Source organism: Rhinopithecus bieti, unplaced genomic scaffold (genome assembly GCF_001698545.2).
Source record: "Rhinopithecus bieti isolate Rb0 unplaced genomic scaffold, ASM169854v2 scaffold_41346, whole genome shotgun sequence".
In the NCBI taxonomy this organism is placed as follows: domain Eukaryota; kingdom Metazoa; phylum Chordata; class Mammalia; order Primates; family Cercopithecidae; genus Rhinopithecus; species Rhinopithecus bieti.
The window spans coordinates 43,951-60,022 of NW_016816812.1; the positions used below are offsets into that span (position 1 = coordinate 43,951).

The following is a 16,072-nucleotide window of genomic DNA, read 5'->3' on the forward strand; positions in this document are numbered from 1 at the left end:
GGGGGGGGGGGGGGTGCAGGCTCACCTGGTGTTACCTGGTGGCTCAGGAGGGTAGGCAGCCAGCCAGGGGGCTGACAGGGGACCATCCCGCACTCCCTGAGTCGCAGGCTCAAACACTCTGGGTGGGGCAGACCTTGCTGTTCCCACAAAGCTGTGCCTCCCGGGGTGCTAAGTGCCCGGCGGATGGAAGGGGGCAAGGGGTGGATGGCCTGGGTGGGCGCTGATGTGGGCCCTGAGGTCCAAAGAGGTGGGCATAGTCGGCCCTGGCCGTGGCAGGTAGCTGGGGCCCTGGTGAAATTGGAGGAGGGTGGTGGCATAGTGTTTTGTGACCCTTGTTCCAACTAGAACCATCTTCCTAAAGCTGGCAGAGGCCATGGGGGTGCCCAGCTTGCCCCCCTGCCTGAGAGGAGCTGGCTGGAAAAGTGGGGCAAGACAGCTGCCTCCCCTGGGGGTGCTCCTGGCAACACCCCAGTCTCAGGACACCCCCAGGACTCCGCCCCGGGAGAAGCTGGGACTAAGCTCTGGCTGTCACCTTCCCACCCGCCCCTCTGCTTGCCTCTGGGGCTGGGGTTTGTCCTAGAGGGGACAGGGAGGGGTATCGAGAGTGGCTATCAGGAAGGCCCCGGATGGGGTCACCTCCCAAGTGGAATGCGGTGGGGTGGAGCGGGGAAGTGGGGGTTCCGAGGCGCGGAGGAGGGCGCCTCATCCGTAGGAACAAAGGAAAAGTCGGTTACCAGCTGCTCTGACGTCTCAGCCTCTTTTGCTCAGACCCAAAATAGCCCAGGCCGGATGGCAGCCCCCAGAGGAGGCAGAGCCCGCCTTGCCCGGGAGAGCCCCCCACTCACTGCCATCTTTCCTGGAGACTTCTCCTTAACTCTGTACCGCCTGTGCCCTAGAACCCCCAACATGAGCCCCCTCCCCTTAGCGAGAGCCTGGGACTGCTCAGCTCACGGGTGGTGACTCAGAACCAGTCCCTGTGACTGTGCATGACACCGCAGCGGGAGACGGTGCGGGAGGTGGCCTGCAGGACCCAAGGTGTGGAGCAGACAGCTCTGCTGCCCCATGCCCGCCCCACCTGCCAGCAGCGAGAGGCCTGCTCCCCTGCTCTTTAGAGCCCTCCGCCCACCCCACAAGTCAGCCACCCCCTGACCCTGAGCAGGAACAGCCGACACAGGGACACATGGTGACCCAGATACCACTGGGCGCACAGACATCCATCTCATGCTGCCATCCAACAAATCTCTAGGGCGAGGAGCGCAGCATGGTGAGCCCTGGGCGTCCCTCTCTCCCTCCTGCCCTTCCTGAGGCAGTCCACCCTGCTCCCACCTGACCCATTTTGCCTTCTGAGGGTGGGGCACTGGCTTAGTTGGTGTGGCATTGACCTGGGTTCATGCACAATTTGGGGCTGTGGAAAGATTTACTCTGGGTTCTTGAAGATGCCAGTGGGCTTGGGGGTGAGGGGTCACAGACCAGGAGGCCGTGCTGGAGGCGAGAAGAAAATCTGACCTCGGGCACCTGTGTGGCCAGGGCCTGCCTCCCTCAAACACCTGACGGCTGCATCCCTGGGACTCAGGGTGAGCCCCCCTCCAGGGGAGGGCACCTATGCCATCAGCCTGGCACCTCTCAGTGTAGTAACCAACATCTCAACAGGAACGTGAGGACCGGGTTGGGGGAACCTGTCTGGGGACGGAGTGCAAGCCTGACACACAGGCTCCCAGTGTGGAGGGAGAGGGGTGACTTCCTAGAGCCCTGAGAATGCCCGCCCCGGGGTGCCACGTGGCCAGGTGCCAGGGCTGCCAGCTCCTTCCGGAAGCTCTGCCTGCTTGGCCAGCTTGCCCTCCCACAGCGCTGACGCCTCAGAGCTGCCATCTGCTCCCCTGGGAGGCGAGGGGCGGGGCAGGGCTGGACTGAGAGGCCTTCCTATTGATCAGACAGCTTCCCTCCTTCCCTCCTTCCTTCCCTTGCTCCCAAAAGCCCAGGGCTGCAGCCAGCCCAGTTGCCTTAGAAAAAAGCCAGTTCGGCCGGGTGCAGTGGCTCATGCCTGTAATCCCAGCACTTTGGGAGGCCGAAGCAGGCGGATCACGAGGTCAGGAGATCAAGACCGTCTTGGCCAACATGGGGAAACCCCATCTATACTAAAATAGAAAAATTAGCCCGGTGTGGTGGTGTGTGCCTGTAATCCCAGCTATTTGGGAGGCTGAGGCAGGGGAATTGCTTGAACCCAGGAGGCAGAGGTTGCAGTGAGCTGAGATCATGCCACTGCACTCCAGTCTGGTGACAGAGTAAGACTCCATCTCAAAAAAAAAAAAAAAAAGTTCACTTGAGAAGGGTGGGGCCGATCGCCTCTCCCATCACCCAGGTCTTCGGGGAGACCTGGTCTGGCCGGCCTGGGATGCTGGGTTCTGACCCCCCAATTCCAGGCCGGGGACAGCTGCATTTCCTAAGGCTTCTCCTGAAATTCTCCTGACCCTGGCCTGCCCAGGCACTCCTACGCCCACCAGCCATGCAGGCTGTTGGGGTCCTGTGAGGCCTCCCTGGCAGCAGCCCCTCCCGGAGGCCTGTGGGGCCTGAAACCTGTCCCCCACCCCATATACTCACTCTCATCGGGGTTGGGGGAGGCCAGGATGGCACTGTGCTTCCGCTTCACCTCCTCCACATTCTCTGCAATCTTGTCAATGAAGCCTCGAATCTCCTCCACCTGCGGACCAAGGCCGGGTGATCAGGAGGAGGAAATGGGGGGAGAAGGCTTCTGGGGCCCAGGTATGGCCCACAGTAAGGCTGTGGTCAGGGCTCAGGGGGAGGACAGGCCAGGCTCTGGGTGCTGGAGTGCAGTGGGGGTGCGTCCTTCCAGACCTGGATGGAGAGGGGTGCGATCGTACATTTAGCTCTGCTCTGAGCTTCCATTTATTCACCCACAAAACGGTTCCTTCGTTGGCACCCTGGAGCTGCTGGGCCAGGTGCAGGTGTGAAAGATCCCTGAACCTGGCTCAGAGGTGAGAGTGGCCCCCCAAGGTCTGCCAGTGTGCGGGAAGGGGGGGGTGTGCTGGCTCCCACCTGTTCAAAGAACTCATCCATGAAGCGGTCTCGGTCCACGGTGACAGTGACATCATCATCATCGTCGCTGTCCTTGGCCTGTGTGGGGTTGTGCACACATGAACGGACGTATGTACAGGACCTACCTCTACACACACAGGTGCCCAGGGTGCAGTGCCAGGGCTCCACCCCTCCCCGTCTCCCTGGGGGCCTCTGGGCAGGGACAAGAACAGGCCTGGCTGTGCCCTCCGCTCCCAGCCACAGTAAGATCTGGCAGACCACTGGGGACCCAGCACAGAGACAGGGACCTTGCCTGGCACACTGGTGTCAAGGCCAAGTCTCAGCCTCCAGGCCAGGGACTTCCTCCCTTGCCTATCCGCCTGCCCCCTCCCTGCAGCTGGGGAGGCAAGCGAGCCTGGGGCCAGCCGCTCTGTCTGGGCCCTCTGGGTCCCCTAGGCCCCTGGGACAGCTGCCTGGAAAGTGCATTCTCTACTCTTTTGGCCCTGTGGTTTACACACACACACACACACACACACACACACACACACACACACATTTTTAGAGTTGAGGTCGTGCTGTGTCACCTAGGCTAGAGTGCAGTGGTGCAATCACAGCTCACTGCAGCCTTGAACACCTGGGCTCAAGCAATCCTCCCACCTCAGCCTCCCGAGTAGCTGGAATTATAGGTGTGTGTGTACAACCACGCCTGGCCCCAGTGGTTTTAATTCAGGTGGAGCCCAGAGGCCCCAAGCTCCCTTTCCAGAGTGGGCCCTGTAAGGGTAGACCTGCCTGCTCTGTCCTAGGCCTGGGTACCCCTAAACCCCAGCCCCGAGGAGGGATGGATCATATCTCTTAGGAATCTCCTGTCTTTTTTTTCTTTTTTTTTTTTGAGACAGAGTCTTGCTCTGTCGCCCAGGCTGGTGTGCAGTGGTGCCACCTCGGCTCACTGTAAGCTCCGTCTCCCAGGTTCACGTCATTGTCCTGCCTCAGCCTCCCGAGTAGCTGGGACTACAGGCACCCGCCACCACGCCCGGCTAATTTTTTGTATTTTTAGTAGAGAAGGCGTTTCACCGTGTTAGCCAGGATGGTCTTGATCTGCTGACCTCTTGATCTGCCTGCCTCAGCCTCCCAAAGTGCTGGGATTACAGGCATGAGCCACTGCGCCCGGCTCCTGTCAGTCTTTTTTTAAAACAGTTTTACATTTAATTTTATTTTGAAGAGACAGGGGCTCACTGTGTTGCCCAGGCTGGTCTTGAACTCCTGGCCTCAAGCGATCCTCCTGCTTCAGCCTTCCAAAGCACTGGGATTGTAGGTGTGAGCCACTGCACTTGGCCTCCCTGTCGATTTTGACATTGGACCTTGGTCTGCCTCCTTCCAGTCCCAGACGTAGGCCCAGCAGGCACAGGAGGCAGTCATGTTGCCACTTGGCTCGGGTCCTGCCTTAGGCCTCAGCCACAGGTGCAGGCCCCACCCCACTGCCCCAGGAGCAGCTGTACAAAAGCCACCCCCATCACGGGGTAGGGGTAATTATACTTCTGACTTCTCGGCATGCCGGGCACAATCATTACTGTCTACCTCACACCGTGAGTCAGCCAGGGTCAGCCCACCCTGCTGGCAAGGCCAGGTCTCTCTCCGCAGCCAAGGCAAGGATATCCGGGATGGCCACCCTGGGGCAGGGACTGAGGTCTCTCAGCCTGGGGCTCAGGGCTTGTTCCCACCTCTTTTTTTTTTTTTTTTTTTTTAGATAGTATTGCTCTGTCACCCAGGCTGGTGCAGTGTCGCGATCTTGGCTCACTGCAATCTCACCTCCTGGGTTCACTCCTGCCTCAGCCTCCCGAGTAGCTAGGATTACAGGTGCACGCCACCATGCCTAGCTAATTTTTGTATTTTTAGTAGAGAACTAAAATACATAAAACATAGGGGTTTCACTATGTTGGCAAGGCTGGTCTCGAACTCCTGACCTCAGGTGATCCACCCACCTTGGCCTCCCAAAGTGCTGGGATTACAGGCGTGAGCCACCGCATCTGGTCTTGTTCCCACCTCATTTCTGAGTGCCTCATGGGAGCGGCCACTGCCTGGCTCTGCCCACCTCGGTGCTCTCTCGTCAGGATGGAGGCAGGCGGAGGTTGAGGGGCTGAGAGAGCTGAGGGGACTCATCAGGCTGGGCCTTGACCCCTCTGGCTCTGTTTACTCTTCTGTGAAATGGGGACAGTGACACCTGGCTGCATGGAGGGAGGGCTGAGAAAGAGTGGGGAAGCAGGGCATGTATGTTTGACTGATGAATGGACTGATTGATTGATTGAGACAGGGTCTCTCTCTGTCACCCAGGCTGGAGTGCAGTGGCATAAACATAACTCACTGCAGCTTCGACCTCCTGGGCTCAAGAGATCCTTTCACCTCAGCCTCCCAGGCTGCTGGGACTACAGATGCATGCCACCACACCCAGCTAATTTTTCAATTTTTTTTTTTTTTTTTTGTAGAGACAGGGTCCAACTATGTTGCCCAGTCTGGTCTCGAACTCCTGGGCTCAAGTGATCTTCCCACCTAGGCCTCCCAAAGTGCTGGGAGTACAGGTGTGGGCCACCGCGCCCGGCCTGGGCATGTTCCATGAGGGGCTGTGCCCCTGGGGCTCACAGCTCCCATTACCCCATCAAAGTGGGGACTCCTCGGGAGAGGGGGTAGTTAGGAGCTTTGATAGAGGCGGCTCAGAGGGGCCTCCTCTCTTTAAGATATCACACCACCTCCCCAGCAGCTAAAATAAATCCTCATTCCCACTCCCCACCGAGTGCCTGCAGCTGTCACCAGGTGGCATCCCCTCCCCTACCAAGCTCCCTACAGACACAGAAAATCCAGGAGCCGTTTTTACGCTTTTAGACCGTGACAGGCCTAGGAGTTGAGTCAGAGGAGCCCCCCCCTAGGGAAACTGAGGCAGAGCGCTATCAGGAGGAGCCCAGTTCCTCTTCCTGGGCAGGCTGCCAGGTTGGGAAGCGGCCCCAGGAGCTTCTGCCATCCAGCGTCCTGCCCTCCTGGCCCTGGTGCTCAGAGGATCAGGGTAGATGACAAAGGGTGGATGGAGAATGATCCAGCTCCCTTCCCATGGCCAGAGACAAGCGTCACTACCAGCCCCACCGAACCCGTCCTGCCCTCAGAGACCCCTGGCCTCTGTCTGGTGCCTCTCTTGACCTCAGCTTGCCCATCTGTGTAATGGGGGCAGACTGTCTCCAGGCATCCGGCCAGCTCTGACCTGCTATCTTCTCCAAAGGCTGAAGGCTGGACCAGGAAGCTTCTCTAACAGAAGGGCTGGCAGGGGAGATGCTCATATCCTCCTCTGGACCCTCCGTCTATGAGGGTGGGGTTGGGGAAAGGGAGACCAGGGCCAGGCTCTGAGGGGGGCACCCAGGTCAAGTCTACCCTGGAGGTGGCATTGAGATTAGCCCCAAAGTCAGTGGGAGGGCTGAGGGCCTGACCTCTGAGGCATGGTCAAACCAGCCGCGGCTCGGAGCAAAACTAGAGGGGATGGGCCAAGGGGACCTTTCCTCCCCACATCCTCCGACTTCATTCTTGGGAATTTTCACCGCCAGCTCTGCTCTTTATCCCGCTGCCCTCACCTGGGATCAGACCCCACTCCACCACACCTTCAACCGGTTCCTGGCCCTACCATCCACCCTCTGCCCCCAGGCTTCCCCCAGGTACATCCCTCTGCCCGGGATGCTGATTCCATCAAGGTGACATTCCCCTCTTCCTCGATGCCACCTTCTTCCACAAGCCTCCCTGTCCCCCCAGATCAGTATCTCGCATCTCGTTCTTCCATACACCATTCACATTCCTATCAGAGCCATGAGTGAATACTCTCAGGCCCTAAGGGACCTGAAAAGTCCCCCTGGCTTCAGCTTCCAGCCTCAGCTTGCATACCTCCTGTGACCGTGAGCTCACTAGCTTCCCCAAACAGCTCTACCCATCTCGGGCAGCCCTAACTGTTAGAGTCCTTCTCTTTCCTGTGGTTTGGTTCCAGGCCATAAAGAACCTGTGGGTGCTCTCCCTGGGGTGCCCCTGCTATAGATCTGAAGGTGGCATCCACATCCTCCCTAGATTTTTCTTCTCAAGTATTCCTTCCCTTTCAGATCCTTTCCAGGGACCCCAAATTACAGCCCCTGCCCAAGACTTGTTCCACTGTGCCTCTGTCTCCTGTCGTACAGCACACAGACTGAATCTGCTGCTGACTGTGGTCTGGGCAATGCTAAAGATCTGGCCCATCCCCTCCCTCTTTCTACATGATCTACCTCTATTAATACAGCCAGCGATGAGATAAGTGATCACGTAGCGGTTCCTGTCAAGAAAAGCCCCAAGCCCTTCCCAACCACTATCTGTGGAGTGGATTTGGGGTTCGAGTAAAGGACCTTTTTCCTGTTTCTTCATTTGTTCCAATGCTTATTTCAGTTTGTGGGATTCTGATGGCTCCTGACTCTGTTGCCCCCTGCATCCTCATCCACATCCAAGCCAGAGCCTGGTGGCAACATTCTAGAGATGTCCTCCAAATTAACTCTGGCATGTAATCGGTTCTCATTGGACATGGAATAAACTGATAAGGATGCGGGATGGCAGAGCCCCATTGCCATCCTCACCTCCTCTGTTTCCCAGCCCAGACACACTCTTGACCAAAATGTAACTAGGTGATGTGGCTATCCTGGCATGCTGTCTTCCTGGTGTCTTGGGCTGGCCAGGGTGAGCACTGTATACATAAAGCATCCAGGCATGATGGCTCACACCGGTAATCTCAGCAGTTTGGGAGGCCGAGGTGGAAGGATTACTTGAGTTCAGGAGTTTGAGACCAGCCACGGCAACATAGCGAGACCCCATCTCTACCAAAAAATACAAAAATTAGCTGGGCGTGGTGCCATGCATCTGTAATCACAACTACTCAGGAGGCTGAGGTGGGAGGACTGCTTGAGCCCTGGAGGTCGAGGTTGCAGTGAGCTATGATTGTGCCATTGCACTCCAGCCTAGGTGACAGAGCAAGACCCTGTCTTAAAAAAAAAAAAGGCGGACACCTAGATTTCTGTGGAATAATTAGGGCCCAGCTCCCTTGGGGATCTACCAGTGTGTTCTGAGTGGCAGTTACAGCTCTGGAGAGGGGGCTGGATTGGAGTTGGGGACTTGGAACCCTCCGCTGTGCAGGTGGCAGCTGGAACTGTGGGGCACAAACGCAAAGGCCCAAGTGTCTTACGGACGGATGTGCCCAGATATCATACGGGCACCTTGCCTGCCTCCTAGCCAAAACCAGGCTCCACCTGTTTTGCCAGAGTCCCCTCCTCCGAACTGCCTAGCGCAGAACTCCAAGGTGCTCCAGGGCCCCCAAGCTGGAAACCTAGGACATCTGCCATCTTCCTCCTCTTCTCCCATCCAACCAACATCCAATTTATCCTGGCACTTTTTTTTTTCTTATTTATTATTATTTTTTTTGACACAGAATCTCACTCTGTTGCCCAGGCTGCAATGCAGTAGCGCAATCTCGGCTCACTGCAACCTCTGCCTCTCAGGTTCAAGCGATTCTCCTGCCTCAGCCTCCCAAGTAGCTGGGATTACAGGCACCTGCACCACACCCAGCTAGTTTTTGTATTTTTAGTAGAGATGGGGTTTCAGTATGTTGGCTAGGCTGGTCTTGAATTCCTAACCTCAGTTGGTCTGCCTCCCTCGGCCTCCCAAAGTGCTAGGATTACAGGCGTGAGCCACCGTGCCCGGCCCTTATTTTTTTTTTTGAGACAGGATCTCGCTTTGTTGTCCAGACTGGAGTGTAGTGGGAAGATCATAGCTCACTGCAGCCTTGATCTCCCAGGCTCAAGCAATCCTCCAGCCTCAGCCTCCAGAGTAGCTGGGACTACAGATGCCTGCCACCACACCTGGCTAATTTTACATTTTTGTAGAGATGGTTGTCTCACTATGTTGCTCAGGCTGGTCTCGAACTCCTGAGCTCAAGCCGTCTTCCCGCCTCAGCCTCCCAAGTAGATGGTACTGCAGGTGTGAGCCCCCAAGCCCAGCTAACATCCTGGTGTTTTTTTGTTCTGCATTCAGCAGTTCTCAAAGCTGGGTGAGCACCAGAATCCTTTGGGGGGATTTTAAAAAAAGAAAAAACAAAAACAAACAAACAAAAAACAGCTTCCAGGGACCCATCCCAAAGAGACTGAATCAAAATTTATAGGGGTAGCCGGGTGCAGTGGCTCATGCCTGTAATCCCAGCACTCTGGAAGGCCAAGGTGGGTGGATCACCTGTGGTCAGGAGTTCAAGACCAGCCTGGTCAACATGGCAAAACCCCATTTCTACTAAAAATACAAAAATTAGCCGGGTGTGGTGGTGGTACATGCCTGTAATCCCAGTTACTCGGGAGGGTGAGGCAGGAGAATCACTTGAACCTGGGAGGTGGAGGTTGCAGTGAGCCAAGATCGTACCACTACACTCCAGCTTGGGTGACAGAGCGAGACTCCGTCTCAAAAAAAAACAAAAAACAAAAAAAAAAAAAAACAAAAAAAAATTGGCCAGGTGCAGTGGCTTACACCTGTAATCCCAGCACTTTGGAAGGCTGAGGCAGGCAGATCAGGAGGTCAAGAGATCAAGGCCATCCTGGCCAACATGGGGAAACCCCGTCTCTACTAAAAATACAAAAATTAGCAGGGCATGGTGGCGCGCACCTATAGTCTCAGCTACTCAGGAGGCTGAGGCAGGAGAATCACTTGAACCTGGGAGGTGGAGGCTGCAATGAGCTGAGATCGCGCTACTGCACTCCAGCCTGGCGACAGTGTGAGACTCCGTCTCAAACAAACAAACAAAAAAACAGCAACAAAAAAATCACCACCTCCAACCAGAAAGGCTGGGAGGGAGTGCTTCCTTACCTCCCTACCACGGAGACTGCTAGGAAGACCAGAACTTGCTGGAACCACAGGGGCTGGATGCCCTGAGCTTCCTCTGGCAGAGGCAGGGCAGCCCTGATGGTCTCTCCTAGCAGAGACTCCAGGATTCCAGGACATTTTCCTGGATGCAACAGTCTTGACTCCTCCAAGAGGTGCAGAGGCCAGGCAGCCTCCAGGCCTATCCCAGGGGAGCCATCAGGCCGGCAAGGTTGATTCATCACTGCTAAGCACAGTGGCTGTTGTCTGCCTCAAGCGCTATTTTTTTACCTTCTTCTTTTAAATGACTAATCAAAGTCAATATCACTAGTGCAGAGAGGCCCGGAGCTGAGTCAGGGGTGTGCGAGAGGCCAAGCTGGGTCTCCAGGAAAGACGGCTGTGCAATCTGAGTCTCCTCACCCTGTCCCCAGCCTCCAGGTCTGTGTATACCAGGTCCCCGCCCTGCAGAGTCTGCCCCTTCACAGGGCCCCAGAGCGGCTCAGGGAGGCAGCTTCAGGCCATGGAAGGGGCCAGGCTCTGCCCCACAGGCTGCGTGGCCTCAGATAAACACCTGGCCCTTTCTGGACCTGTTTTCTGACCTGTAAGATAGGAGGTTGAACTACATGGTCCCAGGAAGCCGTTCCATCTGCACCCCAGATGAAAATGTACCCAAATGCATCATTCATGCTGGGAAACCCCTGGGAGGTAATGGAGGAAGGATTGGGGAGCCCTGTCCGACTCCTGTTCTTATACCCTCATGCCTGCCACTCTGCAAGGCAGGTAACACTGGCTCCATTCTGCAGATGAGGAAGTGAGCAGAGGGAGATTAAGGATGAACCTGCCCGGTGTTGCCTCTCAACCGCCAGACTCTTCCCAGCAACGAGAGAGAGAAGGGGAACTGGTGGGCAAAGTAGGGCCCTGGGCCTCCCCATCCAGGCCTGCCTGGTGAGTTGGGCCCCGGTCTAGACCTCAAGGCAACTCAGGGGCCCCAGACACCAGCTGTCAGGACCACCTGCTATTCTCTCCTGGCTGGGCATTCCAACCTCTCTGCCTTCACTAAGCTGTCCCCTCCTTTGGATCACCATTTCTCCTCCTATTCAAATCCAGCTCCTGCTCCTGGGCTATCCCAGGGTCTCTTCTTCCAGGAAGCCTTCCAGCATTGTACTGCTCCAACTCTCCCTCCTTGCTACGTCCTCAGCCTCCTGCAACAGGTCCCATGTGTCTGTCCCACATGACCTGACACATGGACAAACACCGTTCTGGGCCCAGGGAGGGATAGGTCAGCTCTGCAAAGTCCCCAGGAAGAAAATCAGGGAGTCTCTGAGTTGAGGGGAGGAGGCAGCTACAGCCCAAGTAGGGCTCCCTGGGGTGCCCTAACCCAAAACTCTCCCTGGCTGTGTGATCCTGGCCCTGTCTTCGGTCTCTCTTTGCCACCTGTAACCTGCAAATGACCTTTCTGATCTCTGAGGACCTGCAACAGCATTGAGGCCCCTGGCTAGTCCCCAGTGACCCCTTCACTCCCCGTCTGCAGAGGGAGAGGTGGGAGCTGGAGAAGGCTGGAGAAGGCTGGAGAAGGCTGGAGAAGGCTGGAGAAGGCTGGAGAAGGCTGGAGAAGGCTGAAGAAGGCTGGAGAAGGCTGGAGAAGGCTAGAGAAGGCTGGAGGGCTGGGCCGGGCCTGCAGAGTGAGGAAATGCGCCAGCTCCTTCCCCAAGTGTGACTTTTATAAANCTTGAACCTGGGAGGTGGAGGCTGCAATGAGCTGAGATCGCGCTACTGCACTCCAGCCTGGCGACAGTGTGAGACTCCGTCTCAAACAAACAAACAAAAAAACAGCAACAAAAAAATCACCACCTCCAACCAGAAAGGCTGGGAGGGAGTGCTTCCTTACCTCCCTACCACGGAGACTGCTAGGAAGACCAGAACTTGCTGGAACCACAGGGGGCTGGATGCCCTGAGCTTCCTCTGGCAGAGGCAGGGCAGCCCTGATGGTCTCTCCTAGCAGAGACTCCAGGATTCCAGGACATTTTCCTGGATGCAACAGTCTTGACTCCTCCAAGAGGTGCAGAGGCCAGGCAGCCTCCAGGCCTATCCCAGGGGAGCCATCAGGCCGGCAAGGTTGATTCATCACTGCTAAGCACAGTGGCTGTTGTCTGCCTCAAGCGCTATTTTTTTACCTTCTTCTTTTAAATGACTAATCAAAGTCAATATCACTAGTGCAGAGAGGCCCGGAGCTGAGTCAGGGGTGTGCGAGAGGCCAAGCTGGGTCTCCAGGAAAGACGGCTGTGCAATCTGAGTCTCCTCACCCTGTCCCCAGCCTCCAGGTCTGTGTATACCAGGTCCCCGCCCTGCAGAGTCTGCCCCTTCACAGGGCCCCAGAGCGGCTCAGGGAGGCAGCTTCAGGCCATGGAAGGGGCCAGGCTCTGCCCCCACAGGCTGCGTGGCCTCAGATAAACACCTGGCCCTTTCTGGACCTGTTTTCTGACCTGTAAGATAGGAGGTTGAACTACATGGTCCCAGGAAGCCGTTCCATCTGCACCCCAGATGAAAATGTACCCAAATGCATCATTCATGCTGGGAAACCCCTGGGAGGTAATGGAGGAAGGATTGGGGGAGCCCTGTCCGACTCCTGTTCTTATACCCTCATGCCTGCCACTCTGCAAGGCAGGTAACACTGGCTCCATTCTGCAGATGAGGAAGTGAGCAGAGGGAGATTAAGGATGAACCTGCCCGGTGTTGCCTCTCAACCGCCAGACTCTTCCCAGCAACGAGAGAGAGAAGGGGAACTGGTGGGCAAAGTAGGGCCCTGGGCCTCCCCATCCAGGCCTGCCTGGTGAGTTGGGCCCCGGTCTAGACCTCAAGGCAACTCAGGGGGCCCCAGACACCAGCTGTCAGGACCACCTGCTATTCTCTCCTGGCTGGGCATTCCAACCTCTCTGCCTTCACTAAGCTGTCCCCTCCTTTGGATCACCATTTCTCCTCCTATTCAAATCCAGCTCCTGCTCCTGGGCTATCCCAGGGTCTCTTCTTCCAGGAAGCCTTCCAGCATTGTACTGCTCCAACTCTCCCTCCTTGCTACGTCCTCAGCCTCCTGCAACAGGTCCCATGTGTCTGTCCCACATGACCTGACACATGGACAAACACCGTTCTGGGCCCAGGGAGGGATAGGTCAGCTCTGCAAAGTCCCCAGGAAGAAAATCAGGGAGTCTCTGAGTTGAGGGGAGGAGGCAGCTACAGCCCAAGTAGGGCTCCCTGGGGGTGCCCTAACCCAAAACTCTCCCTGGCTGTGTGATCCTGGCCCTGTCTTCGGTCTCTCTTTGCCACCTGTAACCTGCAAATGACCTTTCTGATCTCTGAGGACCTGCAACAGCATTGAGGCCCCCTGGCTAGTCCCCAGTGACCCCCTTCACTCCCCGTCTGCAGAGGGAGAGGTGGGAGCTGGAGAAGGCTGGAGAAGGCTGGAGAAGGCTGGAGAAGGCTGGAGAAGGCTGGAGAAGGCTGGAGAAGGCTGAAGAAGGCTGGAGAAGGCTGGAGAAGGCTAGAGAAGGCTGGAGGGCTGGGCCGGGCCTGCAGAGTGAGGAAATGCGCCAGCTCCTTCCCCAAGTGTGACTTTTATAAATAAGCTCCCTTCGCCTCCTTCCAAATGTGGTGGCGTTGGGTGGGGGAGAAGGAGAAAGAAGAGGGAGGAGGAGGAGGAAGAGGGAGGGAGGGCAGGCTGGGAGCGGTGCACAGCCGCTGTCCCCAGCACCATCTCTGTTCAGCCCAGCCCAGCTGGCCCCAGTCCAGCACAGTCTAGCCCAGTCCAGCCCAGTCCAGCTCAGCCAGTGCTGGCCTCTTCCTTCCTGGGGATTCTGGGCTGAAAATTCTGACTCCTGGGGTTTCAGGTCTCCTACAAATGCGGAGCTGGAGTCAGGAGACCTGTGGTCCTGCCTCTTGCCCGGAGAAACTAAATTCTAGGCTTTGCCATCCCCACTTCACAGATGGGAACCCCAGGTCCAGAGGGAAAGCAGCCCTGTGGGAATGGCGGCCCCACCAAGCCTGACTGTCTCATCCCACCCCGTGTGGGCTCCTGCCAGCCGTCCTCCTGTCTGCTAGAAAGCCCTCCCTGGGCAGGGCCACCCGGCAATGGGTACAGCCTCCCTGGGCTCTGAATGCCTTGTGTGGGGAGGGTGGGGGCGTCTGGAGCGGAAGCCTCAGACCATTCAAACCAAAGCCTGGCTTCACCATCTAATCAGGGGGCGAGGAGATAGTAACAGAGGCAGACATCAGAGCAAAAAGATCTGGGTTCAAACGCTTCACAACCCCAGCTCCACTGGCTGTCCCCCAGTGCCAGCCAGGCCTGAGTCTATCTTCAGGGATGAGGCAAAGCCCTTTTCTACCACCCCTCCCTCTAGCAGGCAAGCCGCGTCTTTGTGCCTCAGTTTCCCCTTCAGCTAGGGGGATGAAGGCTGACATGCCAGAGGCTGTTATCCTATGTAAGGGCCCATGGTTCCCCTGACCACTTGGTTCCCACACATACCCTCGGGTAACCTACCAGGCGCCCAAACATCAGCAAATTACACCACACAGTCATCCATCACCAGGAAAACACTCATTCTGACTCAACGGAGCTCAGGAAACTTGAGGGCAACCACAGGGGCCGCGGGGGAAGTGTTTAGAGCCCATATGCGACTTGAGGGACCATCTTCTTCCTTTGAAACCTCATGGGGTTTACCCCAGGGGCCGGGCGCTGGGCCAGGAATAACAGGTCTGGAGGCAAAGTGTAGGCTGTGGTGCCAGAGCAAGTCAGGGAGATGAAAGCAGGGGAGCCCAGGTCCCGGTTCCAGGATGCCCAGGAGGCAACCATGACATAATGGGGCAGACAGGCTCCAACTCAAGGAGCCTCTGGGTCAAGGAGACAAGCCGTGGGGTCAAACACCCAAAGGACACTTGACATTTTCCACAGGAGGGGACCTTAGGGTTCTAGTTCCTAGCTGAGGGCGCAGGGTTGGGGTGGGGTTGGGGGGCTCCCAGGGATCAGCAGGCAGGGCTCCCAGCCAGGTGACCAGATGACCAGATGAGACTCAATCTAGTCTTGAGCCTTGATCCTCCCCGCCCCACGGGACACACCCAGGGAGGCTTCATTTCCGTCACTGTCCTCCACTCCCTGTCACCATTCTCCTGGGCTCCCCATCCCTAAGGGCAGAGGCCAGGGGAAGGGGACCCACGCAGGCTGCAGGAGTCCCTGGGCTGGGAGAGGGTGAGCTCTGACTCAGAACATTTGTGCATCCTCCTACTTCCCTCAAACCCCGCCCCAGGAGCCACACCCCAGGGGTTTCTGAGATACAGGTGGAAAAATAGATTCAAGTCTCAAGGAACCCTGAAGGGTCTGAAACGCCAGCCAGGGCTGCCCGGAAGCCCGAAGGTGGACAGGTGGACCGGGGGCGGGTGTGACCGCCCCCCACCCCCAAACCTGGGGCGGGCAGTGGATCCCTACCGCGACCTAGCGGAGGGGGAGCCACAGGTGATGGGAGCCACAGGTGACCAGGGCGGCACGAGGAGGCCGCCCCCACCTAACTGCCAGGTTTCCGCAGCGCGCCCCGCAGCGGGGCCCCGCTCAGGGGACCGGCCCCGGCCCACCGCGGTCCCCTCGTCTGTCTACACCAAGGGGGTTCCCACCGCTGTCCCCTCGTCTGTCTACACCGAGAGGGGACGAGAGGTCAGAGATGAGGGACAGTGGGGGGGGCCAGAGAAAGGGCCTGCTCTGCGGGAGGGGGAAAGAGGTCCCGCCACCGAAATCCCATCATACCCTCCGAACCCCCCAAATCAAGGGGGCCCCGAAAAGTTTATCCAGGACCCCGGACTCCAGCCGACCGTCCACTTGTCAGCGCGGCCGAGCTCACGCGAGCCCATGACCCCGAGTGGGTCCGAGGGGCGGAACCCGGAGGGGGGTCAGGGTCCCCAGCTGGCCCCGCTCCCTCCAGCCGCGGCTGGGGGCGCAGGAGTGGCCGCCCTCCTGGCCGCGGGAGCCGGGCGGGGAGTGTCCGGCGCGTTGGCGTGGGCGGCGGGCGGCCGCGCGCGGGGGCCGGACTCACCGTGCGGAGCTCCTGGGTTCGGTCCTTCATGCTCCCGGGAGTGGCAGCGGCGCCGGCTGCAGCCGTGTGAGCTCCGCATGCGCGACGGC

At 57.7% G+C, this 16,072-nt stretch overlaps 1 protein-coding gene across 2 annotated transcripts in view; it reads right to left on the reverse strand.

Annotated features, from left to right (window-relative positions):
• Window positions 1-16,066, reverse strand: part of STX1A (syntaxin 1A) — a 22,685-nt gene extending 6,619 nt beyond the window's left edge. For both annotated transcript variants that reach the window (XR_001882084.1, XM_017855249.1), the window contains exons 1-3: window positions 15,984-16,066; window positions 3,055-3,132; window positions 2,599-2,698 (exon numbers count right to left, since the gene is read on the reverse strand). Coding sequence is in view for 1 of the 2 variants with exons in the window: in XM_017855249.1 (XP_017710738.1) it covers window positions 2,599-2,698; window positions 3,055-3,132; window positions 15,984-16,013 (208 nt within the window). In the remaining variant the exon portion in view is untranslated. The remainder of the gene's footprint in view (window positions 1-2,598; window positions 2,699-3,054; window positions 3,133-15,983) is intronic.
• Between the last annotated feature and the right edge of the window lie 6 nt (window positions 16,067-16,072).